At 43.7% G+C, this 27,478-nt stretch overlaps 1 protein-coding gene across 2 annotated transcripts in view; it reads right to left on the bottom strand.

Annotated features, from left to right (window-relative positions):
- Positions 1-1,553: 1,553 nt before the first annotated feature.
- The window catches only part of mfn2 (mitofusin 2), a 29,544-nt gene continuing 3,619 nt past the window's right edge, over positions 1,554-27,478 (bottom strand). For both annotated transcript variants that reach the window (XM_041846079.2, XM_041846080.2), the window contains exons 2-18: positions 23,582-23,760; positions 23,104-23,239; positions 22,730-22,892; positions 19,665-19,789; positions 18,162-18,270; positions 17,934-18,041; positions 12,329-12,482; positions 11,585-11,652; positions 9,299-9,420; positions 8,984-9,110; positions 8,745-8,849; positions 7,870-7,972; positions 7,515-7,738; positions 5,696-5,851; positions 5,266-5,462; positions 4,261-4,395; positions 1,554-3,188 (exon numbers count right to left, since the gene is read on the bottom strand). In XM_041846079.2, the coding sequence (XP_041702013.1) occupies positions 3,119-3,188; positions 4,261-4,395; positions 5,266-5,462; positions 5,696-5,851; positions 7,515-7,738; positions 7,870-7,972; positions 8,745-8,849; positions 8,984-9,110; positions 9,299-9,420; positions 11,585-11,652; positions 12,329-12,482; positions 17,934-18,041; positions 18,162-18,270; positions 19,665-19,789; positions 22,730-22,892; positions 23,104-23,239; positions 23,582-23,756 (2,277 nt within the window). In that variant the 5' untranslated portion in view covers positions 23,757-23,760 and the 3' untranslated portion in view covers positions 1,554-3,118. The remainder of the gene's footprint in view (positions 3,189-4,260; positions 4,396-5,265; positions 5,463-5,695; positions 5,852-7,514; positions 7,739-7,869; positions 7,973-8,744; positions 8,850-8,983; positions 9,111-9,298; positions 9,421-11,584; positions 11,653-12,328; positions 12,483-17,933; positions 18,042-18,161; positions 18,271-19,664; positions 19,790-22,729; positions 22,893-23,103; positions 23,240-23,581; positions 23,761-27,478) is intronic.

The following is a 27,478-nucleotide window of genomic DNA, read 5'->3' as shown; positions in this document are numbered from 1 at the left end:
AGGGAACTGATGCCATAGCCATCGAGCGCTTGACTTACTTGGCTTGATATACTGTAAAGGTGAAGTAGACAGTGGTTATTACACTCTGTTTGAACTAACTATTAGACCAACTAAGAGATTCTGGAAAGTGGCAGCTATAGTGAGGTTTGATGAGACAAAGGTCACATTCATTTATTAGGTGCTCAAGTGAATGGCCAGTCAGTCCTACAATTTATACTGAACAAAAATATAAACGCAACATGCAATAATTTCAACGATTTTACATTTTTTACATTTTAGTCATTTAGCAGACGCTCTTATCCAGAGCGACTTACAGTTAGTGAGTGCATACATTTTTCATACTGGCCCCCCGTGGGAATCGAACCCACAACCCTGGCGTTGCAAACGCCATGCTCTACCAACTGAGCTACAGGGGGCTGAGTTAACAGTTCCTATAAGGAAATCAGTCAATTGTAATAAATTCATTAGGCCCTAATCTATGGATTTCACATGACTGGGCAAGGGCACAGTCATTGGTGGGCATAGGCCCACCCACTGGGGAGCCAGGCCCAGCCAATCAAAATTAGTTTTTCCCCACAAAAGGGTTTTATTACAGACAGAAATACTCCTCAGTTTCATCAGCTGCCTGGGTGGCTGCACTCAGACGATCCCACAGGTGAAGAAGCTGGATGTGGAGGTCCTGGGCTGGCGTGGTTACACGTTGTCTGCGGTTGTGAGGCGGGTTGGACGTACTGCCAAATTCTCTAAAATGATGCTGGAGGCGGCTTATAGTAGAGAATTGAACACTCAATTCACTGGCAACAGCTTTGGGGGACATTCCTGTAGTCAACATGCCAATTGCACGCTCCCTGCAAACTTGAGACATCTGTGGCATTGTGTTGTGTGACATAACTGCTCATTTTAGAGTGGCCTTTTATTCTCCCCAGAACAAGGTGCACCTGTGTAATGATCATGCTGTTCAATCAGCTTCTTGATATGCCACACCTGTCAGGTGGATGGATTATCTTGGCAAAGTAGAAATGCTCATTAACAGGGATGCAAACACATTTGTGCACAAAATGTGAGAGAAATAAGCTTTTTGTGCATATGGAAAATTTCTGGGATCTTTTATTTCAGCTCATGAAACACTTTACATGTAGCGTTTATATTTTTGTTCAGTGTACATATGTAGTACTCACAGTATATAATATTTTATCTGGTATACTAACATTTGGTTAAAAAAAAAAGGTTCTATATTATGTTCAACAGCAATTTAAATAAGTTATCTTGAATCACTTTAAATCCTATAGTTCTTTAATTAAGCCTTATATTTCCATATGCAGCTCCTGACAGGTGCAAGGGGACTCATTACTGTGATTTACAGCCAATAATATAAATTTATCTTAAAGCAAAGGAGCAAATTGGACTGTAAATGTCATTATCCTGTGTATTCAATTATGCTACCCTGAGCTGAAACTAATGTTAATCAATACAAGTCACTGATTTCTCCATAAGGCAGGTCCCTTCAACTCGAAGGGTTAAGCAAAATAAAATTAACACCTTCTCCATACACATTTCATTCTTCTTAATTAGCACTTCTTTAATGCACTTTTTAATACACTTAACTTTATATTTTTACATTAATGGTTAACAAGACAACAAATTACAACAGTCACTGCATGCACACATTACAATCTACCTCAAAACGTCTATCCAACATTGTATTTGCTTTCTGGCTTTGTAACTAGGGGAAAAAAGAAACTAAAAGCCAAATTGTCAAGTACAAAAAATAAACAAAACAGAAGCAGCAAAGAATAAAGTGCACATTTTCATTCTGAACTTTTCAGACCACATTCCAACTGCCTTGGCACGACCCCGATCCAACGCAAACACATAGCCATACATACACCTGAAGGACAACTGCCATTAGTGACACACTAATCAGAGACATTAAGGTTTAGAGAGACAGTTACAAGTCATAAATAAGCTGTTCAATGATAGTGCTACTGCCTGAATACCATATTAAAAAGGAATATGCCAACATAACAAGTACCTTTCTCAATCTAAAATCTCACCTATTACGGGGCAAGGCTTTGGGGTGCAGAGATTTGATCATGATAAATAATGGTGACGTTTCCACTTGAACGATCCTTTAGAGTTGCTATGATGTAAAAGCACACACACACACACCCAACGAGTGTCTTACCACTAAATAAGTAGTCTAAACAGCTACGGCTTCTCAACCATGATCGCTGAATTGCTACAGGCAACAGCTCGGACAGAGCGTGATCCACTCTGTCCAACATTGATTTACATGGAGCCGAGGACCAATCAAAGAAAGCATGACATAATACAGTGCATGACCCCAAGGCATGCGAGTGCATTTAGAACGGACTAGCCTCTCCATCACCTAGAATGTTTGTCTACTTTGTTTCATATAGCCAGTGTCATTTCATAGTCAGAATATAGACTGGAGTTACCACCACACCGTGTGCAGTAAGCTTATAGGAATACATCTTTTTGCATTTCTGCTGCACTTTTGGATGTTCCCAGGTATTTACAACAACAAAGGTTTTGTTTTTCATAACTTCCTTCAGATTGCCATTATTTCAGGGTGGCACTTAATCATCTTCCGTGTTGAAAGGCATGTAACGTCAAATCAAGTACACAAAAACAATATGCAACCTCTTTTGCAATGCATGACAACATATTGTATGGCTGTATTTGGTATCAAATAAATTCCTCTTCTATAAAATGCACTGATAAAAGATGTTATCTTTAAATTAATACTAGCGCAAAAAATATTCTAAAACTGTCCCAAAGGAGATAGTGAATGATTTGAGGGGACGTGCGTGTCTAGCAGGGTTGGGCGTCAATTCATTTTCAAGCCATTCCACTTTTTTTTTCTTTTTTTAATCCTGAACTGAAAAATCCTCATCGAAACAATGTAACATTTTCAAATTCATCCATTGAATTTAAGTTCACTTCCTGATTTGACCACATTGAAAACCGAATTGACCCCGACCCCATTGTCTAGGTAGCAAGGACTCTCCCCCTCTGGTTAACACAGGATAGTCTTGGTCTTTTCGCGGTCGACGTTCTCTCCACGGTTCATCTCACGGTCGGTCGGTGACCATTTCTACCGGCCCTGCTGCAAGTACTGCTGGGTGAACATGTTCAACTCACTGTCCAGCCAGCCAGCCTTATTCCTGCCAGGGGACAAGACAACACCATACTCAGGTACAGAGATAGGTACACACCATCAAGACAGTAGTAGTGCCTTGTCTTCAATGAAAACAGATGGTACTTTAATACCTCAGTATACTGAACAAAAATATAAAATCGCAACTTGCAACAATTTCAAAGATTTTGCTGCGTTACAGCTCATATAAGAAAATCAGTCAATTGAAAAAACTTAATTAGGCCCTAATCTATGGATTTTACATGACTGGGCAGGGGCGCAGCCAATCAGAATGAGTTTTTCCCCACAAAAGGGCATTATTACAGACAGAAATACTCCTCAGCCCCCCCTCCCCCTCTGACAATCCCGCAGGTGAAGAAGCCAGATGTGGAGGTCCTGGGCTGGCGTAGTTACGTGGTCTGCGGTTGTGAAGCCGGTTGGACGTACTGCCAAATTCTCTAAAACGACTTTTAATTAACATTTAATTATCTGGAAACTGCTCTGGTGGACATTCTTGCAATCAGCATGCCAATTGCACACTCCCTCAAACTTGAGACATCTGTCATTGTGTTGTGTGACAAAACGGCACATTTTAGGAGTGGCCTTTTATTGTCCCCAGCACAAGGTGCACCTGTGTAATGATCATGCTGTTTAATCAGCATGATATGCCACACCTGTCAGGTGGATGGATTATCTTGACAAAAGGATAAAATGCTCACTAACAGGGATGTAAACAAATTTGTGCACAATTTTAGAGAAATAAGCTTTTTGTGCGTATGGAACATTTCTGGGATCTTTTATTTCAGCTCGTGAAACATGGGACCAGCACTTTACATGTCGTTTATATTTTTGATCAGTGCAGTTATGCTCAATAATTTTTTTCCTTTACTATGAGCCCGTTGAGAGTTTAAGTTATTGAGAATGCCAAGGAGCCTTGCTCACTGAGCAATAATGACTGAGCAGTGTCTCTGTCCGAAATGGTACCCTATCCCCTATGTAGTGCTCTACTTTTGACCAGAGTCCTATGGGCACTAGGTTTTTTTAAGGAATAGGGTGCCATTTCAGATGCAACCAGTGTGTTATCTAGCATCATGTCTTACCGGAGCAGTTTGGCCTTGCTCTGAAGCGCATCCAGCAGCTCTATCTTCGTGTTCATGTCGGTGATCTCATCCTCCAAGTTCTGCCGCGTCACGTCCACCTGCTGACACAGCTGAGCAAAGGTGCCGGCCAGCTCCCTGCACAGACACACATAGACAGATACACACCAGAAGCTCAGGGCCACGCAGTCTCAACTCTACTTAGTGAACTCGCTGAACAAGATTCCTATGGAGCCATGTCCATGTCTGGGACAACTTCAGCATTTCCTAAAGCGTTTAGGCATTTTGAGGAATAGCGCTCTGAGAGTCAGGGGCCATATGTGTACCAAGCATCTCTGAGTAGAAGTGCTGATCTAGGATCAAAACGGATCCTAAATCAGCAGTCCTTGGGTCCTACTTACAACTGTTATGTCAGCTTTGTTTTCAGAATGACCTACAACTGCAAAGAGCAATATGCTCACTAGATAGCTTTTATGCAAACTGGATCCCACTGCCAGTCCCTCCTCTCACCACCAGAGGGCCTCTATGAGGCCGGCATGCCTCTGTTCAGAGAACAATTCCCACACGGCATGAGACAATCTATTAATATAAAAAAAGCTTAAGTAACGTTGTGTGACAGATTGACTGGCCAGTGGTTCTACGAAGCGGCTTTAGCAAATTCTACACTAGCTGCCCGCTAACAAACATGCAGGAACTGAATTACGGAGAGTGGCAGTGTGGAGGCCTGCCAAACATGCCATCTCTTTGTGGAGGGGATTATATTGGCCTTGTAAGACCCGGTTGTGGTGGCATAGGCGGGCAGCGGGCAGATAGAGAATAAATGGAGAGAGGATGGATAAACAGATGGCGAGAGCAACTTGATAGAGAGGGAGAAAGTGAGATGGAGTGTGGTGAAAGAGGGATAGATAGGAAGAGATGGAGGAGATGGAGTAATAGGAAATGTAGTGAGAAAAGGAGTGAGTGAGTCAGACAAAACAGATCGCTGCAGATGGGGTGTCCATTACTCACTGCTGAACCTGGTGGCTGCAGTTGGAGCCGGTGTAGCTGACAATGAGCTGCAGCTTCTCGCTGGCGTAGTCCACAAACTGGCGCTTGAAGGCCCTCTCCTTGGCCTTGGTGGTCCACGTGAGGCGCTCGTACACGTACAGCAGGCCATACAGCCCCACCGAAAGGGCGATCAGACGCCAGCCCACTGCCTTCCAGATCTGACACACATTTTTAATACTTTACTTGGATCTTCAATGAACCATTGTTGAGTGCAAAGGAAGAAAATAAATGTCATGCCTGGGTTAAACAGGGAAAAACTGAAAGTGTCAGCTCCTTTCTAACTTCCAACTTGTTTTCAGAGATTACACTTTTGGTTTAGGGCATTGTTAACGACAATCATTTGCACATTCTTTAAAGCCTTCATCATTGAGTGCGTTTCCTCTATCCTTACCACGCCACCGACCACTATGATGCCCATGGATGTACGGGAGGTGAGGGAGGCCAGGCCGGTCACCATGGAGACCATCAGCTCCTCCTGGGTCATGGAGTTCTGGGGGAACGGGGGCATGCTGGTGCTGACCGGGGTGAGGGCCATGGGCCGAGGAACCTACAGGACAGACACCAATGACATATATAAACCCTGCATAGCTGATGCTATGTCTTGGCCAATAAGAGCCTTTAAAGCAACCATGATCATACTCCTCCTTTCGGGGCTTTGATTAATGGAAGAGAATCAGGGAAAAACGATATCCCCACATTAAAATAACCAACTTGTCAACAATGCAACAATGTGCGGAATATGGATGCAGCCAGCAAACAATTCAAGCGATGTGGGAAGCGATTTCATATGTAAGTACCTAAATTATTAGTGTAGAAAATTTACTTTTTGGTCCATTTTAAGAGACAGACTGCTCCTGACAGCTTGTGGTACTGTGTAACCATAGCAATGCAAGTAAGCAAATGTCTGTATGCTAGCTAGCTTACAAAGATATTAAGCATGGATGAAGTGAAAACATTATTATGGGATCATGCATTAACTTCTCCAGCTTTACATTCTAGCAATCAACATTGTGTTGCTTTGTAGTGTAGAGGTGAGCTACAGTACATGTATTCATTTCAAGAGCTAAAGGTTTTGTAAGAAATACGTTTTTTTCCCCTTCATTACAGACACTGTAATACAGCGATTCTCAACTGGTGGGGAGGTTTTGAATGGGTCCTGACTGTTTTCAATATAGAGTTATAGCAGCGCTATTTAGCAGATTTGGTTGATTTTGTGGTCTCAAACCAGCGAATATTGGATCTCGACAGACAACCTGGTTCAATTTGGGTCCCGAGGCAAAACCAGTCGACAACCACTGCTTTAAAACATACTTTAACAATACATAGTGTTGTATGAACTGAACAGAAGCCAATCATTTCTCAACAAAAATTGAAAATAGAAAAACATTTAGGATTTTTTTTATACAGTTCTTATGTTGCAGTCCCCACTACAACAAATAAATACTTAAAATGCATATATTTTTGTCCTTGAAACATTACATTGAAATACTGTACATTCCCATTAATTCCTTTGGAGGCTGTTCCTTATGAGGAGTAGAATAATGGTGGAAGGTGACTTCAGAACAGCGTCTGTCATCTAGTGAATAAATATATATATCATTGACAGACACACATCCACAGGGGGGGCATTGAGCAAGCACACAGGAAAAAGGGTAAGTAATAGGAACCCAGAATGGAGTATGTGTGGGGGAGCTTGTCTGCTACCAAAGAGGATTCACTCTGGTTCCACCAAGAAAATAATGATTTTACCTTATCACTTTGTGCTTTTCAAACAATACCACAGCGGCCACCCCGCCAATTATTTGGTAAATAGCTGAGGGATGGGGCTGGAAAAAATGTAACCACTCAAATTAATAGACAGAGCTATGGATACAAGGACTGACCATCCATGAGATCAAAATGATAGTTTTAACCATGTTTTGAGGCTATACAGTGTTTGTTAACAATTACATAATTTACAAACAAAGGAGTAAAACAAGCTTATATTTTAGGGGTTCTGATGAGGTAAGAAAATTGAACTAAGTTCAGGGGGCATTATAAATTATAATCTTTAAGAATAAATACATTTAAAATTTTAAAAAAAACAGAGGTAGCAATCACAATGACACCTTTAAGGTCAGGATTGGGGGCCATCCTAGATGTGTGGTAAAGGACAACCTCTACCTGGAGCCGACCCTTTCCTTAGGGAAATAAAAAAAACACACACACACCTGGTCGTTGTAGCCCATGAGGGCACGTCGTGTGTTCTTGGGTCCCAGAAAGCGGTTGACCAGCATGGTCCAGCCCAGGGAGAAGTGGAAGCCAATGTCCTCCTGGAAGTCACTGCACAACTTGTCGCAGGCCAGGTCGTAGCTGAGGGTGAAGATCTGCTGCCGCGGCACCAGCTTGTCCACCTGCTCCTGAACCGGCCCCGGCAGCAGGGGCTTCAGACCATCTGAGAGGGGGGGGGGGGTAGTTGAGAACATCTCCACGTGGTTTCACAATTGAACAACAAGTTAATTTACTGGGATTATTTCAGCCAGCGTGTCTGGTAGAATTGTGTGTGTGTGCTGCAGCGGGACTGACCAATCATCTCTGTCTGGGTGGTCTGCAGGGCAGCGGTGATGGCTGTGGAACACCTCTCAGACATGTTCCTGCCCAGGCCCTCCTCAATGTGCCTGTGGAGCTCCTGGAACGAACACACACAATACAACATCCCCATCACAATCTCTATGGTTCAGTCCAAAATGGCACCCTTTTGTCTATGTAGCGCACTGCTTTTGGCCAGAACCTTACACTATATCCACTTCCAAATGGACACCCTATTCCGTACATAGTGCAACACATTTGGTCCGAGAGAAAACAGAAACTGTATAGTATGACATTCCGAATACACACTAAAATATAAACAACCTGAGTTCAGGGTCGTGTGTAGTGGGGATGTAACTTTACATGCATGATTCACTGTCAAGTAGGATAGGGTATCATGTCAACTCTACTGTCATGTAGGATAGGGTATCATGTCAACTCTACTGTCATGTAGGATAGGGTATCATGTCAACTCTATACAAGTCATTGCTGACCCAGATACAAGCTTTACTCATGGAAGTTTGCCAATCTGAACACACCTTAAATGCGAAACAGGCATGCATGTTCATGTGATACACAGGTAATTCCCTGCAAGGATAGTTCTCTTGGACAAAACTGGCCCTAGGGAGAATTCCACTAACAACACTGAAAAGGATTGAGGCCTAAGGCAGGGGTGGCCCATCCTCCTCCTAGAGACCGACTGGGTATGCAGGCTTTTGTTCCAGCGCTGCTCAAACACATCCGATTCAGCTAATCAAAGTCCCAATGACAGACGATTAGTAGAATCAAGCATAAACACCCAGTAGCAAAAGAAGTGAGAGGAGGTGTGCGTGCGAGTGCTTGTTTGTGTTGGAGGCCAGGAAATCACTCACGTTCTTGTACACCTTGAGCACCACCTGAGATGGATGGAAGTCCATGTGGAAGTCGTCCACCAGCACAAAGAGTCGCCTGATCTCCTCTGCCATGGCGTTGGACACCTACACACACAGGTAAAAAAAAAAAACACACACCGGCTGTGAGGGAAGAGCAACGTTCACCAGAGCTTTGGCGTTCACTAGACCATTCTTAGAATTCAATCATAGAGCGGCAACCTATTTTAAATGTGACCTACCTGTCTCTCTACTTCCTCTGTGATCTTCTTGATCTTGCTCTTGCAGTCCAGCGTCAGCAGGTCCAGCTGTTTGTCAATGAACTCCATGCGGTCCTGGCGCTCCTCCCTGGTTTCTAAGCAGTGAATCCTGAACAGACAGACACACACACACACACACAGAGAGACTAGTTACACAAAAAGTGGAGCACAACTGGTTGCCTCGCACGGTAGCCTTTCCCTATCACTTCTATGATATCGGTTCAAATGGAAAGGAGACAAGGAAGACATTGACAATTGAGATGCAGCCTGGGTACGTGGCGTGAACCGTGAACTCACCTCTGCTCCTGAGCCGCCACGTGCACAGAGTCCATGATGAGCCGCAGGGTCTCTGAGATCTGCTTGGCCCTCACAGTGTGCTGCTCAAACTTGGTCTTCACCGCAGACTGAGAGATACACTCCTACAAGAACAGGGAAAAACAGAGAGGGTTTCATAAGAGGGCCTGATACGCTCAATGGCTTTCAACTGTAGAGCTCACCCTCACCTAACTAGAGCATGCAGACATGATGTGAAACAAGTGATAAAAGAATGTGTGTTGGATTGGAAGTGAACTGCACTGTAGCACTTGAGCAGAGTTCGGTACATCTCTAATGGGAGCCTAGACGGAGTATCAATCAATCAAATTTGATTTATAAAGCCCTTTTTAAATCAGCAATGTCACAAAGTGCTATACAGAAACCCAGCCTTAAACCCCAAACAGCAAGCAATGCAGATGTAGAAGCACGGTGGCTAGGAAAAACTCCCTAGAAAGGCAGAAACCTAAGAAGAAACCTAGAGAGGAAACAGGCTCTGAGGAGTTGCCAGTCCCCTTCTGGCTGTGCCGGGTGGAGATTATACAGTGAGGGAAAAAAGTATTTGATCCCCTGCTGATTTTGTACGTTTGCCCACTGACAAAAAATTATCAGTCTATAATTTTAATGGTAGGTTTATTTGAACAGTGAGAGACAGAATAACAAAAAAAAAAAAGTTATAAATTGATTAGCATTTTAATGAGGGAAATAAGTATTTGACCCCCTCACAATCAGAAAGATTTCTGGCTCCCAGGTGACTTTTATACAGGTAACGAGCTGAGATTAGGAGCACACTAATCTCAGCTTGTTACCTGTATAAAAGACACCTGTCCACAGAAGCAATCAATCAATCAGATTCCAATCTCTCCACCATGGCCAAGACCAAAGAGCTCTCCAAGGATGTCAGGGACAAGATTGTAGACATACACAAGGCTGGAATGGGCTACAAGACCATCGCCAAGCAGCTTGGTGAGAAGGTGACAACAGTTGGTGCGATTATTCGCAAATGGAAGAAACACAAAATAACTGTCAATCTCCCTCGGCCTGGGGCTCCATGCAAGATCTCACCTCGTGGAGTTGCAATGATCATGAGAACGCTGAGGAATCAGCCCATAACTACATGGGAGGATCCTGTCAATGATCTCAAGGCAGCTGGGACCATAGTCACGAAGAAAACAATTGTTAACACACTACGCCGTGAAGGACTGAAATCCTGCAGTGCCCGCAAGGTCCACCTGCTCAAGAAAGCACATATACAGGGCCGTCTGAAGTTTGCCAATGAACATCTGAATGATTCAGAAGAGAACTGGGTGAAAGTGTTGTGGTCAGATGAGACCAAAATCGAGCTCTTTGGCATCAACTCAACTCGCCGTGTTTGGAGGAGGAGGAATGCTGCCTATGACCCCAAGAACACCATCCCCACCGTCAAACATGGAGGTGGAAACATTATGCTTTGGAGTGTTTTTCTGCTAAGGGGACAGGACAACTTCACCGCATCAAAGGGACGATGGACGGGGCCATGTTCCGTCAAATCTTGGGTGAGAACCTCCTTCCCTCAGCTAGGGCATTGAAAATGGGTCGTGGATGGGTATTCCAGCATGACAATGACCCAAAACACACGGCCAAGGCAACTAGGGAGTGGCTCAAGAAGAAGCACATTAAGGTCCTGGAGTGGCCTAGCCAGTCTCCAGACCTTAATCCAATAGAAAATCTGTGGAGGGAGCTGAAGGTTCGAGTTGCCAAACGTCAGCCTCGAAACCTTAATGACTTGGAGAAGATCTGCAAAGAGGAGTGGAACAAAATCCCTCCTGAGATGTGTGCAAACCTGGTGGCCAACTACAAGAAACGTCTGACCTCTGTGATTGCCAACAAGGGTTTTGCCACCAAGTACTAAGTCATGTTTTGAAGAGGGGTCAAATACTTATTTCCCTCATTAAAATGCAAATCAATTTATAACATTTTTGACATGCGTTTTTCTGGATTTTTTTGTTATTATTCTGTCTCTCACTGTTCAAATAAACCTACCATTAAAATTATAGACTGATCATGTCTTTGTCAGTGGGCAAACGTACAAAATCAGCAGGGGATCAAATACTTTTTTCCCCCTCACTGTAACAGTACATGGCCATTAAGGCCAGATTTTTCTCCAAGATGTTCAAACGTTCATAGATGACCAGCAGGGTCAAATAATAATCACAGTGGTTGTAGAGGAGTATTGTAAACTGTATACCCCATTCACTCCGAGAGGTTCTTTCATTAGACAGCAAGTCATACCTCGAAGCGCCTCTCAAAGTTCTGGAACTCAAACATCCTGGCCTGGAATCCCTCAGCCAGAGCACCACCTGAACAAGTAAGGAAAGTGTTTTTTTTTTGCTTGGGTTTTACATCAAATCAAATGTTATTTGTCACATGCGCCGAATACAACAGGTGTAGGCCTTACCATGAAATGCTTACTTACGAGCCCTTAACCAACAACGCAGTTCAAGAAACAGAGTTAAGTAAATATCTACTAAATAAACTAAAGTAAAAAATAAAATAAAAAGTAACAATATAATAACAATAACGAGGCTATATACAGGGGGTACTGAGTTAATGTGCGGGGGTACAGGTTAGTCGAGGTAATTTGTACATGTAGGTAGGTGTAAAGTTACTATGCATAGATAATAGACAGCGAGTAGCAGTAGTGTAAAAACAAAGGGGGGGTATCAATGTAAATAGTCCGGGTGGCCATCTTATTAATTGTTCAGCAGTCTTATGGCTTGGGGGTAGAAGCTGTTAAGGAGCCTTTTGGACCTAGACTTGGCGCTTCGGTACCGCTTGCCGTGCGGTAACAGAGAGAACAGTCTGACTTGGGTGACTGGAGTCTTTGACATCAAGTTGTTTTTCTGTGAATGTCTACCTGTGTGGCTTATAAAGATGTGTATGTGTATTTTATGTGAGGTGTGTGAGCGTATTCATTGGATAGTGTGTGCCAGTGTGTGTCCATTTATCGACAAGTGTGTGTATGTGTGTGTGTACCTGCTTCTGGCATCCCCTGGGCCTTCTGAACACGGGCCTGTAGGACCTCCTTTGCAGACACAAAGAAGATGCGGTCGCTGGCCTGGGCCCGGTCTACCACGCCCAGCTCGTCCACCAGGAAACTGCTGCAGCGGTCCATGTGCTGCCTCCTCACCTGGGGGGGCACAGAGTGATAGGGAGACCGGGTTCAATAGAGACATTTTCTGTTTACCATCAAACGTCACATTCGAGTGATGTGCGCGCATCGTGACATCAAAAAGCTCTGTAGCAGGATAGCTAACGCTGATGTCAGGACCTTGACAAACTTGCAGTGAGTGAGTGATGACCATGAAAACATGCAAGACTGATGGCTATAGCTATGTTCAACAAGTATATTATTCTTCTGGCTTTATCTAGCTCTATTTGGAATATTTTACCTTGCCTCACTGGCATGCAGTAGGGTTCTGGGTTATCAAACCTCTAATGACATCTGTAGACGATAACCATCCGATTACATGTTTGTTAACTCGCACAAGCTACATTTGAAGTTGCATGTGATCGTATCAACTTCCATGTAAACAAACGTATTTCTGATGCGCACGCAACTTTCCATGACGGGGTCAATCATACACACACACACACTAGGAAAAATATACACGTTAGCACAAACCTACAGGCACACGCTCTTCCTTTAACAAGTTGTATTGGCAGACCTCAAATGGTCACATAAAATATGGGACGTTCACTAAGGTCCGGGACGATATCAGTATCGCGAAACTTACTAGTGTCGTGCCAAGGAAACAAACACCAAGCGGTATTAACTTATTTTGGAAAACAGCCCTAATGTTGGAAACAAACATCATTATGTTGTCATCCAGAGTCACATGTATTTATTTTCCAAGCTATAGTACACAATATCTTACATACAGCAGGTTTTTAAAGGACCAAAGAGTTAGGTCTGCTTTGTGTTTTTACTGGCATCGTTACAGCCCTAATGTTCACCCTGACATTTATCTCAAGTGCATAAAGCCAGACTGTCTGAGGGCACAGTCAGTCCCAATTCAGTCTCCTGGCTAATCTCCAGGTGTAGTGTCCTCAGCTCCTGTGTTGGGTTGTATTAAAGCAAACATCTGAAGGGTTTCCCTTGTTGGATGACTCACATAACGGTTTTAAAAGGGATAGTTTACCCAAGTTACCTAATATTTAATAACCCTTGAGCAAGGCACTTAAACCTAATTGCTTCTGTAAGTCTCTCTGGATAAGAGCGTCTGCTAAATGACTAAAATGTAAAAGTATAATAAGTTATTAATAAGACTGTGGTGGACTACAAACCTCTCCTGGCCCACAGAAGACCTTCAAGATAAGGAAACATCTTTGGGTGAAGTAGACAGCACTGGGAGAGATGGGTTGAGTATCACAAGTCAGAAAGACAGGCAGCCCCACAAGGTCTCGCTCAACCACTGACATGATACGGCCATTTCTAAGCAAACAGCTGGAGGCAGGGCTTTCTCCTATAGAGCTCAATTGTTATGGAATGGTCTGCCTATCCATGTGAGAGACGCAGACTCGGTCTAGACCTTTAAATCTTTACTGAAGACTCATCTCTTCAGCAGGTCTCCGGTTCATGTCTCTCCATTGGGATTCTCTGCAACTGACCCTATTACGGGGGCTGAGTCATTGGCTTACTGGTGCTTTCCATGCCGTCCCTAGGAGGGGTGCATCACTTGAGTGGGTTGAGTCACTGATGTGATCTTCCTGTCCGGTTTGTCGCTCCCTCAGGCTCGTGCAGTGTAGGAGATCTTCGTGGGCTATATTCAGCCTTGTCTCAGGGTAGTAGGTTGGTGGTCTGTTGATATCCCTCTGGTGGTGTGGGGGCTGTGCTTTGGCAAAGTGGGTGGGGTTATATCCTGCCTGGTTGGCCCTGTCTGGGGGTATCGTCGGACGGGGCCACAGTGTCTCCCGAACCCCCGTCTCAGCCTCCAGTATCTATGCTGCAATAGTCTATGTGCCGGGGGGCTAGGGTCAGTCTGTTATATCTGGTGTTATTCTCCTGTCTTATCCGGTGTCCTGTGTGAATTTAAGTATGCTCCCTCTAATTCTCTCCCTCTCTCCCTCCCCTCCCGGAGGACCTGAGCCCTAGGACCATGCCTCAGGACTACCTGGCCTGATGACTCCTTGCTGTCCCCAGTCCACCTGGTCGTGCTGCTACTCCAGTTTCCACTCTTCTGCCTGCGGCTATGGAACCCTGACCTGTTCACCGGACATGCTACCTTGTCCCAGACCTGCTGTTTTCAACTCTCTCTCTCTACCGCACCTGCTATTTCAACCTCTAAATGCCCGGCTCTGAAAAGCCAAGTGACATTTACTCCTGATGTACTGACCTGTTGCAACCTCTACAACCACTGTGATTATTATAGCATTTTCTCTCATTCAAACGATTTTTAAAAAGTCATAAAATGACGTGAATTCACAATTCAGATATGTTCCTGTGTATGACCGCTAAGGGGCAATGCAGATCAATCTACCTCAGTCCTGGCTAACTACCATAGGGTTGTCACTAGTTACCACAGCCACAAAGTCATAAAACCTGCCTATTTCTACAATTTCCCTTCTTAAAATGTGATTTTAAACCTAGCCCTAAACGCACTGCTAACCTTATTCATGAATTTTTACCATATATCCATTTTTGATCATCTAGTCTAAAACCCTACCAGACGGCGCGCACCTTACTAGTGCTCCCCACCCATTCAGCAACAATTCTCTTCTGTGTGCCTCTCCTCCATGTTCTCATTTCTCATCATTGTGATGGATCGTTGCAGTGATATATGTAACAGTGTGTTTATAGACAATCTGTTAACGCCACATATGGTGCGCTTTGTACAATTTCTCCATCCGGACAGTCACGGTTTTTCGACATGCCATCTTGTAGTCTGTTTCTAGACATTCCATTAGGGCAACATTAAAGCCGACATCCTCTACCATTGACAATGGCTGCATATCAACTGCAATCATTTAAGATACGTTTTTTTTTCTGTAATCAGTGTTGTGATTTTCTCAATCTGTCCCTTGTCGCAATGCTTCCAGCAACGGGTTGGGTCTCACGGTGCCTCCCTTTCAGCAATGCACCTGTACTGCCACTGTAGCTCAATTCCAGCTCGCAAAGTTAGCATTTCACCACCTTCTCATTTAACTTCTCAAAGTATTGCCATACAGGACTTCGCTGCTGTCGCTTCCCTGTCTCACTCTCTGAAAATGTTTCCAACTTAACGACGATGACGTGCGGAGCGCTTTATATCCTTGGCAAATCATTTGAAGGATGCATATCTCCTCCTACTTATGTTACAGCATTGTTGCGTTAAGTATTTAATTAAACATTTTCCCTTTATGATGATGATGATCAGGACTTGTTAGTGGCAGCTTTGTGAATAATTATGTACAAAACATACAAATACAAATTTCAGTTACAGATTTTTTTTTTTTTACGTTAACAATCCCAATTCCTTTTAAACTTCACACCCCTAACCCGGTCACAAAATTCCCTCGGTGGCAAAGGTCCAGATGGATATTGTCATTCATCAGCGTAGTAACCTCACCTCGCAACCTATGTGAAACCAAAATGTTCACGGTTAAAGTGTTGCAGTTTTAAAGCAGATTTCCTGCAATTCTACACATTTTGCCATCAGGCCGAGATTTTACTGTTTTAAAGCTAATTTACTGCAATTCGGAGGGAAAATCCATGTCTTGTGTGTTTATATGATACCAGTGGTCGAAGGCTGCCCGAGTTCCTACATTTATACACTACCTGTCAAAAGTTAAATCAAAATATATGTTGTATTTGAGATTCTTCAAATAGCCACCCTTTGCCTTGATGACAGCTATGCACACTCTTGTCATTCTCTCAACCAGCTTCACCTGGAATGCTTTTCCAACAGTCTTGAAGGTGTTCCCACATATGCTGAGCACTTGTTGGCTGCTTTTCCTTCACTCTGCCGTCCGACTCATCCCAAACCATCTCAATTTGGTTGAGCTCGGGGGATTGTGGAGGCCAGGTCATCTGATGCAGCACTCCATCACTCTCCTTCTTGGTAAAATAGCCCTTACACAGCCTGGAGGTGTGTTGGGTCATTGTCCTGTTGAAAAACAAATGACAGTCCCACTAAGCCCAAACCAGATGGGATGGTATGTCGCTGCAGAATGCTGTGGTAGCCATGCTGGTTAAGTGTGCCTTGAATTCTAAATAAATCACAGTTTCACCAGCAAAACACCCCCACACCATAACACCTCCTCCTCCATGCTTTACAGTGGGAAATACACATGCAGAGATCATCCGTTCACCCACACCGCGTCTCACGAAGACACGGCGGTTGAAACCAAAAATCTCAAATTTGGACTCCAGACCAAAGGACACATTTCCACCGGTCTAATGTCCATTGCTCGTGTTTCTTGGCCCAAGCAAGTCTCTTCTTCTTATTGGTGTCCTTTAGTAGTGGTTTCTTTGCAGCAATTCGACCATGAAGGCCTGATTCACGCAGTCTCCTCTGAACAGTTGATGTTGACATGTGTCTGTTGCTTGAACTCTGTGAAGCATTTATTTGGGCTGCAATTTCTGAGGCTGGTAACTAAGTAACTTATCCTCTGCAGCAGAGGTAACTCTGGATCTTCCATTCCTGTGGCGGTACTCATGAGAGCCAGTTTCATCATAGCACTTGATGGTTTTTGTGACTGCACTTGAAGAAACTTTCAAAGTTTTTGAAATGTTCCGTATTGACTGACCTTCATGTAACTTGTTCTTTCACCAAATAGGGCCATCTTCTGTATACCCCACCTACCTTGTCACAACACAACTGATTGGCTCAAACGCATTAAGGAAAGAAATTCCACAAATTAACCTTTAAGAAGGCACACCTGTTAAGTGAAATGCATTCCAGGTGGCTACCTCTTGAAGCTGGTTAAGAGAATGCCAAGAGTGTGCAAAGCTGTCATCAAGGCAAAGGGTGGCATTTTTGAATCTCAAATACAACATATATTTTGATTTGTTTAACACTTTTTTGGTTACTACATGATTCCACATGTGTTATTTCATAGTTTTGATGTCTTCACTATTATTCTACAATGTAAATAAAGAAAAACCCTTGAATGAGTAGGTGTTCTAAAACTTTTGACCAGTAGTGTATATCTTTTTTGTAGTCAAGACCCGCGGTCTGTATTGACCCAGTGGTTTTCTTACATGTCAATATGTCAGTGTATTATTTCTGTTGTTTGGAACAGTGTGTTGTGAAAATGTGATTGTATTAGCCTCCTGTAGTTCAGTTGGTAGAGCATGGCGCTTGCAACGCCAGGGTTGTGGGTTCGATTCCCACGGGGGGCCAGTATGAAAAATGTATGCACTCACTAACTGTAAGTCGCTCTGGATAAGAGTATCTGCTAAATGACTAAAATGTAAATGTAAAAATGTATTATAACACTGTTTTTTAAATGTTTTAAAATACTCTTGGAAGTCCTAATAAAATTAAATAAGTGTAACCATGACCGCTAATATTAACTCACCTCAGTGTTCCCAGTTTAACCCTGACCGCTAAAGCTAAAACTAACCTCAGTGTAACAATGACTGCTAATGCTAACTCACCTCCTCCATGTACTCTGGCTCCGAGGCAGAGGCATCCCAGCGGTTGTTTAGGATGAAGATGTTTGGACTGGAGAGACGCTCGTTGACCTTGTGGAAGAATGACTTCTCCTGAAAAGAGTAACATTTGTCTATTCAGTATATCCTCAAAAGACATCTTGAATGGCATTTGGCCAACATGCATGTTCGGGCCGAGTGGATTTCTTTCTAGAGTAGAAACATGTCTCTTACCGTCTGCATCAGAGTGGACTCAGAGTTTGCCACCAGGACAAAGACATCGGCATCCAGGCAGAACTTGTCGATCCAGCTGTCCAGCTCCGTCGTGACGTCAATACCGGGGCTGTAGGAGCAGAAATATGGGATGACTTAAGGTCACAAGGCCACAGTAGAAACTATACTGAACAAAAATAAACGCAACATGCAACAATTTCAAAGAGTTTACTGAGTTACAGTTCATATAAGGAAATCAGTCAATTGAAATAAATAAATTAGGCCCTAATCTATGGATTTCACATGACAGGGAACATAGATATGCATCTGTTGGTCACATATACCTTAAAAAAAAAAAAGAGTTAGGGGCATGATCAGAGAACCAGTCAGTATCTGGTGTGACCATTTGCCTCATGTGGCGGGACATCTCCTTCGCATAGAGTTGATCAGGCTGTTGATTGTGGCCTGTGGAATGTTGTCCCACTCCTCTTCAATGGCTGTGCGAAGTTGCTGGATATTGGCAGGAACTCAAACACACTGTCGTACCCATCAATCCAGAGCATCCCAAACATGCTCAACGGGTGACATGTCTGGTGATTATGCAGGCCATGGAAGAACTGGGATATTTTTAGCTTCCAGGAATTGTGTACAGATCCTTGCGACATGGGGCCGTGCATTATCATGCTGAAACATGAGGTGATGGTGGCGGATGAATGGCACGACAATGGGCCTCTGGATCTTGTCACAGTATCTCTGTGCATTCAAATTGCCATCGATAAAATCTAATTGTGCTCATCGTCTGTAGCTTATGCCCGCCCATACCATAACCCCACCGTCACCATGAAGGCTCTCTGTTCACAACGTTGACATCAGCAAACTGCTCGCCCACACGACGCCATACACATGGTTTGCGGTTGGAAGTACTGCCAAATTCTCTAATCTCTAATTCTCCTCCATTGGAGGCAGCTTATGGTAGAGAAATTAACATTCAATTCTCTGGCAACAGCTCTGGTGGATATTCCGGCAGTCAGCATGCCAATTGCACGCTCCCTCAAAACTTGAGACATCTGTGGCATTGTGTTGTGTGACAAAACTGCACAAGGTGCACCTGTGTAATGATCATGCTGTTTAATCAGCTTATTGATATGCCACACCTGTCAGGTGGATGGATTATCTTGGCAAAGTAGAAATGCTCACTAACTGTGATGTAAACAAACTTGTGCACAAAATTTGAGATATATAAGCTTTTTGTGCTTATGGAACATTACTGTAATCTTTTATTTCAGCTCATGAAACATGGGACCAACACTTTACTTGTTGCGTTTATATTTTTGTTCAGTGTATGAGGACATTGTCGTTTGTAGAAGAGGAGTATACATACAAAGATTAGGGGCGAAGTGTATCAACCCCATAGCACTTCTAGAGGACCCCTGGTGAAAGAACTGAATGCGAGAAGGGAATGGTCTACCTGATCCTTTTAGATTTATGTGTGTGTGATGCATGTGTGGTGTGTGTTGCTCTCACCTGTCCACCAGCACCAGGTCGTCCCTGAGCAGGGCACACTTGGCTTTGGGCCACATGACACACACCAGGCTTCCTGCATCCAGGTCCTCATCCTGATGTAGAGCATGGGCTAGCTGGTTCACCGTCTGAGAGACAGTGAGCGAGACAGAGAAAGATAAGTGATAGAGCAAGAGAGAGACAAACTAACTCGTCGTGTTCACATTTGAACTTTGACTCCATTTGATTTCAAAATAAAATGTATATATGAGTAACTGTAATAAAAAGGACAGATTACTAGGAAGGAAATATATTGGCATGTGTCCCCATTTAAACCCATAGCAACGATACAATGATGACATTACACATTTCCATAGAGATAAGGATTCTAGGGAAAAAGGTTGCATCAAAAAGGTTACTCATCATCTGTGCCAACAAATTAATTAGCCAAGCAGAGGTTTTTCCTATGAGCAGAGCGGAGGTCTGAGTTGATCATTAGCCAGCGGAAACGACCGGCTATCTGGGGTCTAGTCTCCATGGGGGAGAGGAGAGGCCTGGGAAACTGTTAGCAGCCAGCATGCTTCACCCAGACCTACATACAGCTGGAATGCCAACACGTGATAAAAGCGGCTGAGAGCATTCGGGGTTGCTGGTGTTTTGTTGATTCTGTTGCTATGTTTGGACACGTGGGTCGGTAACAGATTTGATCGAGATGCATATCATAGGCGTGCAGCCATATTTGGGTCATACACTATCGACAACAGGGAAGGGGACAATTCTGAGCTCCTTTATGTGACACATTGCAACAACATTTCGATATGGACTTAAAGTACAATAAAAAGTTACTGTGATTCTGGTATTTTAAGGAATAACATAACCTTGATAAGAAGTAGCTTAAATTGAAGAAAAGAAATATTCCATTAAGAGATTTCTACTTTCCCCAAGAGACAAAGGTGTGGTACTCGTTAAACTGTGGTGCAACTGGTTAAGCGAGGTTGCTTGTTGAGTACAATTAAAAATAGGTGCTGGATAGCCAGTGAGTCATGGTTTTAACGGAGGACAATTGGTTTAACGGCCCACCCACCGTTCACTGAATAAGGCAACGGCTAAACAGAAAGCCACTGTGACAGATCTCTGACTTGATCTTCTGTAGGACAAACAGAACTGTATTTATACAGTAGAGACAATTACAAGCCCCCTGTGTATCACTCCTGTTTACTGCTGTTATACTTAGATGTGCATTGCATCACAGTAATTACAATGCCTAATCTAAAATGGGCTTGAGAGATTAACACATCAAAAGGTTGAGAGCATGTTCTTGTCTCAACAAACTGAACTCAGCAAAAATAGAAACGTCCTCTCACTGTCAACTGCGTTTATTTTCAGCAAACGTGTAAATATTTGTATGAACATAACAAGATTCAACAACAGACATAAACTGAACAAGTTCCACAGACATGTGACTAACAGAAATTGAATAATGTGTCCCTGAACAAAGGGGGGGGTCCAAATTAAAAGTAACAGTCAGTATCTGGTGTGGCCACCAGCTGCATTAAGTACTGCAGTGCATCTCCTCCTCATGGACTGCACCAGATATGCCAGTTCTTGCTGTGAGATGTTAACCCACTCTTCCACCAAGGCACCTGCAAGTTCCCAGACATTTCTGGGGGGAATGGCCCTAGCCCTCACCCTCCGATCCAACAGGTCCCAGACGTGCTCAATGGGATTGAGATCCGGGCTCGTCGCTGGCCATGGCAGAACACTGACATTCCTGTCTTGCAGGAAATCACACACAGAACGAGCAGTATGGCTGGTGGCATTGTCATGCTGGAGGGTCATGTCAGGATGAGCCTGCAGGAAGGGTACCACATGAGGGAGGAGGATGTCTTCCCTGTAACGCACAGCGTTGAGATTGCCTGCAATGACAACAAGCTCAGTCCGATGATGCTGTGACACACCGCCCCAGACCATGACGTACCCTCCACCTCTAAATCGATCCCGCTCCAGAGTACAGGCCTCGGTGTAACGCTCATTCCTTCGACGATAAACGCGAATGCGACCATCACCCCTGGTGAGACAAAACCGTGACTCGTCAGTGAAGAGCAATTTTTGCCAGTCCTGTCTGGTCCAGCGACGGTGGTTTTGTGCCCATAGGCGACGTTGTTGCCGGTGATGTCTGGTGAGGACCTGCCTTACAACAGGCCTACAAGCCCTCAGTCCAGCCTCTCAGCCTATTGCGGACAGTCTGAGCACTGATGGAGGGATTGTGCGTTCCTGGAGTAACTCGGGCAGTTGTTGTTGCCATCCTGTACCTGTCCCGCAGGTGTGATGTTAGGATGTACCGATCCTGTGCAGGTGTTGTTACGCGTGGTCTGCCACTGCGAGGACGATCAGCTGTCCGTCCTGTCCCCCTGTAGCGCTGTCTTAGGCGTCTCACAGTACAGACATTGCAATTTATTGCCCTGGTCACATCTGCAGTCCTCATGCCTCCTTGCAGCATGCCTAAGGCACGTTCACGCAGATGAGCAGGGACGCTGGGCATCTTTCTTTTGGTGTTTTTCAGAGTCAGTAGAAAGGCCTCTTTAGTGTCCTCATAACTGTGACCTTAATTGCCTACCGTCTGTAAGCTGTTAGTGTCTTAACGACCGTTCCACAGGTGCATGTTCATTAATTGTTTATGGTTCATTGAACAAGTATGGGAAACAGAGTTTAAACCCTTTACAATGAAGATGTGTGAAGTTATTTTGGTTTTTATCTTTGAAAGACAAGGTCCTGAAAAGGGGACATTTATTTTTTTGCTGAGTTTACATTCAATTTAAATCTAAACTTACTCTAAAGGATGTTTGTGTTACGCTAAGCAAACCCTGAGGAAGGCACAGTGCCGAAACTTTTGCACCTCGCAAACGTATTGGGTGTGTATAGTTAGTGTGCTAAGTGTCCAGTGCAGTCTTCCAAGTTGCAGTATCTAACTATAAAGGAGATTTAAGTAATGTCTTGTTTTTTTACCTCTAATTAATTTTATTCAAAAAAGGAAACACTTGTCCATGTTGCTTTTTTAAGTTTCTCTAATCTCGTGTGGAGGTACTGACTTTGATGCTCTTCTTCTCCTCTGATCCCTCTGTGAGCAGGAAGGACTCGTTGCCGTCGGTCCCCTCCACCTGCAGGAAACAGTTGGTGGTATGTCCTATCCCAGAGGGGAGCACCTTATCACACAGCATGGCGTTGATCACCGAGCTCTTCCCGTTACTCGTCCTATAAGGTAGAACACACTGTTGAGTGAGGAACATTTAACACAGGTCTAGAGCGTTTTCAATACATTTGCAGTAATCCGACCCATTTCTGACAGACAAAATTGATTTTGTGATTCATTGACAAATTAACAGCGGCGAATACATGCAGCTTCCGAACTCCAATGACTGGTGGTGGCATTGCCAGTGGTCATTATGCAGTGGAGGGAACATACCTTCCGAAGAAGACACACTTCATGTGTCTGCGTGCCAGCACCTCTCCGATCCCTGCCACCTTGGACAGGTAACCGTGCACCTCCTGCACCTGCTCCTCTGTAGTGACCGGGTCCAGCTCCTCATTCCTATACGTGTCTGTGAGAGGTAGAAAATCACACACAACCATTGTAAACCCTTGGGAACTACAACATTTGGCAGTAATACATTGTAATCAACCCTATGACCCAAACTTGAGCCAGAAAATTCACTTAGTGAATGACATGTGGGTGTTGAGTGCCAAAGACAGAAGGAATAATATTTTAGTTGTACTCCAGACAGTACAGTAATGTTTGGACTGCAAGCTGGCTGCCAATAGCATAGGCAAGTGTTTGTCAATTCCACACCACAAAACATTGTGCTTTTCATTGGTGTAAAGACGTAAAAGAAAGCCAGCTTTATCGACCAAAACTTGTGGCAAGGTGGAAGGCTAGAAGCTACCTTCCAGAAAGGATGAGCTTTCTTTGATGTATGCGGCCAGCTGCTCGAAGATGCCGTTGATTTTCTTCTTGGCCGTGACAAAGTGTTTGAGCGGGCTGGCGTTCACCTCCGCCATGAGTCTTTTGTCCTTCTTGCCAATAGCGTTGGTGTTAGGTCGCGTGAAAACCAGAGACATTGCACTGAAAAAGAGACAAAATGTGTATTACTGAGAACAGATCTTGAAAATGAAAAGAGGATGAAATCATCTATGCTGTAACTAATGTGTCGCTTCCTCTGAAACTCTGACAGCATTGAAAGGATAGGCTAAGCGAGCGTCTAATCCCAACTGAAAGTTCAAAACCCAGAGTGAAAATATAAAGCCAACTCCTTATCATATTCCAGTTGATAAGGTCTTAAAAAAGATAATAACATGTTACGTGATTAGGCTAAATTCTTAGCCTACCTGCTGTAAAATACAAAATTGTAGAAGGCATTCGAAGTGTTTCGACAGTGAAAACGGAAGGAATGAGAAGACACCTTACTAGTCAAATAGTAGCATGACAATGGCTTACCTTTCAATAAAGGAAACTAAACTTCATTAACTGAAACCTATTAAAAACATAAGCTACATTGTTCATTGGGAAGTCAAATGTAGAGTAGAACGGTCCTTTGAATGCCAGCTGCTAATAGGAAAAATGCTGCTCTGTCCAAAATGGTGAAGATGTAAACAATACACATTCACCCTCCTGTTAGCATCCCACAGAATGGAAACCAGGATGTTTCTAGATCCCTTTTCAGATAGTAAGCCTAGGCTATAGGCAAATGTCCATTGTAAACTTTCTTTACAGTTTACTTTTTAAGGAGACTGTTTTAGATTTGGGTAGTATATACAGTACCCATCAAGAGTTTGGACACACCTACTCCAGGGTGTTTCTTTATTTTCTACATTGAAATAAAACTATGAAATAACGCATTTGGAATCATGTAGTAACCAGAAAAGTGTTAAATCAAAATATATGTTATATTTGAGATTCTTCAAAGAAGCCACCCTTTGCCTTGATGACAGCTTTACACACCCTTGGCATTCTCTCAACCAGCTTCATGAGGTTGTCACCTGGAATGCATTTCAATTAACAGGTGTGCCTTCTTAAAAGTTAATTTGTGGAATTGATGTGTTTGAGCCAATCAGTTGTGTTGTGACAAGTTAGGGTTGGTATACAGAAGATAGCCCTATTTGGTAAAATACCAAGTCCATATTATGGCAAGAACAGCTCAAATAAGCAAAGGGAAACGACAGTCCATCATTACTATAAGACATGAAGTTCAGTCAATACGGAAAATGTAAAGAACTTTGAAAGTCTCTTCAAGTGCAGTCGCAAAAGCCATCAAGCGCTATGATGAAACTAGCTCATGAGGACCCCCACAGGAAAGGAAGACCCAGAGTTACCTCTGCTGCAGAGGACAGGTTCATTTGTCACCCGCCTCAGAAATCGGCAATTAACTGCACCTCAGATTGTAGCCCAAATAAATGTTTCACAGAGTTAAAGTAACAGAAACATCTCAACATCAAATGTTCAGAGGAGACTGCGTGAATCAGGCCTTCATGGTAGAATTGCTGCAAAGAAACCACTACTAAAGGACACCAATAAGAAGAAGAGACTTGATTGGGCCAAGAAATGAGAAATGGACATTAGACTGGTGGAAATCTGTCCTTTGGTCTGATGAGTCCAAATTTGAGATTTTTGGTTCCAACCGCCATGTCTTTGTGAGACGCAGATTAGGTGAACGGATGATCTCCGTATGTGTGGTTCCCACCGTGAAGCATGGAGGAGGTGGTGTGATGATGCTTCGCTGGTGACACTGTCAGTGATTTATTTAGAATTCAAGGCACATTTAACCAGCATGCCTACCAAAGCATTCTGCAGCGATACGCCATCCCATCTGGTTTGCACTTAGTGGGACTATCATTTGTTTTTCAACAGGACAATGACCCAACACACCTCCAGGCTATGTAAGGTCTATTTGACCAAGAAGGAGAGTGATGAAGTGCTGCATCAGATGACCAGGCCTCCACAATCACCCGACCTTAACCCAATTGAGATGGTTTAGGATGAGTTGGACCGCAGAGTGAAGGAAAAGCAGCCAACAAGTGCTCAGCATATGTGGGAACTCCTTCAAGACTGTTGGAAAAGCATTCCAGAAGACTACCTCAAGAAGCTGGTTGAGAGAATGCCAAGACTGTGCAAAGCTGTCATCAAGGCAAAGGGTGCCTACTTTGAAGAATCTCAAATATAAAATATGTTATTTAACACTTTTTTGGTTACTACATGATTCCATGTGTTATTTCATAGTTTTAATGTCTTCACTATTATTCTATAATGTAGAAAATAGTAAAAATAAAGAAAAACCCTGGAATTAGTATGTGTCCAAACTTTTGAATGGTACTGTATGTAAGTATGTATGTATGTATGTATGAATATATATACACAGTACCTTCAGAAAGTATTCAGACCCCTTGACTTTTTCCACTTTGTTACGTTACAGCCTTAATTCTAAAATGGATTAAATAAAACAATTTCCTCTGAAATCTACACACAATAACCCCATAATGACAAAGCGAAAACAGGTTTTTAGAAATGTTTGCAAATTTATAAAAAACAAAAAACAGAAATACCTTATTTACATAAGTATTCAGACCCTTTGCTATGAGACTCGAAATTGAGCTCAGGTGCATCCTTTTTCCATTGATCATCCTTGAGATTGTTTCAACAACTTGATTGGAGTCCGCCTGTGGTAAATTCAATTGATTGGACATGATTTGGAAAAGGCACACACCAGAGCAAAAACCAAGCCATTAGATCAAAGGAATTGTCCGTAGAGCTCCCAGACAGGATTGTGTCGAGGCACAAATCTGGGGAAGGGTACCAAAACATTTCTGCAGCATAAAAGATCCAAGAACACAGTGGCCTCCATCATTCATAAATGGAAGAAGTTTGGAACCACCAAGACTCTTCATAGAGCTGGACGTCCAGCCAAATTGAGCAATCGGGGGAGAAGGGTCTTGGTCAGGGAGGTGACCAAGAACCCGATGGTCACTGACAGAGCTCTAGAGTTCCTCTGTGGAGATTGGAGAACCTTCCAGAAGGACAACCATCTCTGCAGCACTCCACCAATCAGGCCTTTATGGTAGAGTGACCAGACGGAAGCCACTCAGTTGACCATCGGGTTCTTGGTCACCTCCCTGACCAAGACCCTTCTCCCCCGATTGCTCAATTTGGCCGGACGTCCAGCTCTATGCCTCAGTAAAAGGCACATGACAGCCCGCTTGGAGTTTGCCAAAAGGCACCTAAAGACTCTCAGACCATCAGAAACAAGATTCTCTGGTCTGATGAAACCAAGATTGAACTCTTTGGCCTGAATGCCAAGCGTCACATCTGGAGGAAACCTGGCACCATCCCTACGGTGAAGCATGGTGGTGGCAGCATCATGCTGTGGGAATGTTTTTCAGCGGCAGGGAATGGGAGACTAGTCATTATCGAGGCAAAGCTGAACGGAGCAAAGTACAGAGAAATCCTTGATGAAAACCTGATCCAGAGCGCTCAAGACCTCAGAGTGGGGCGAAGGTTCACCTTCCAACAGGACAACGACCCTAAGCACACAGCCAAGACAACGCAGGAGTGGCTTCGGGACAATTCTCTGAATGTCCTTGAGTGGCCCAGCCAAAGCCCGGACTTGAACCCGATCGAACATCTCTGGAGAGACCTGAAAATAGCTGCGCATTAATGCTCCCCATCCAACCTGACAGAGCTTGAGAGGATCTGCAGAGAAGAATGGGAGAAACTCCCCAAATACAGGTGTGCCAAGCTTGTAGCGTCATACCCAAGAAAACTTGATGCTGTAATCGCTGCCAAAGGTGCT

The sequence above is a fragment of the Coregonus clupeaformis genome, chromosome 24, assembly GCF_020615455.1.
Source record: "Coregonus clupeaformis isolate EN_2021a chromosome 24, ASM2061545v1, whole genome shotgun sequence".
Lineage (NCBI taxonomy): Eukaryota > Metazoa > Chordata > Actinopteri > Salmoniformes > Salmonidae > Coregonus > Coregonus clupeaformis.
The sequence above is the reverse complement of the archived record's forward strand: the minus strand, read 5'-3'. Positions and strand labels throughout refer to the sequence as shown.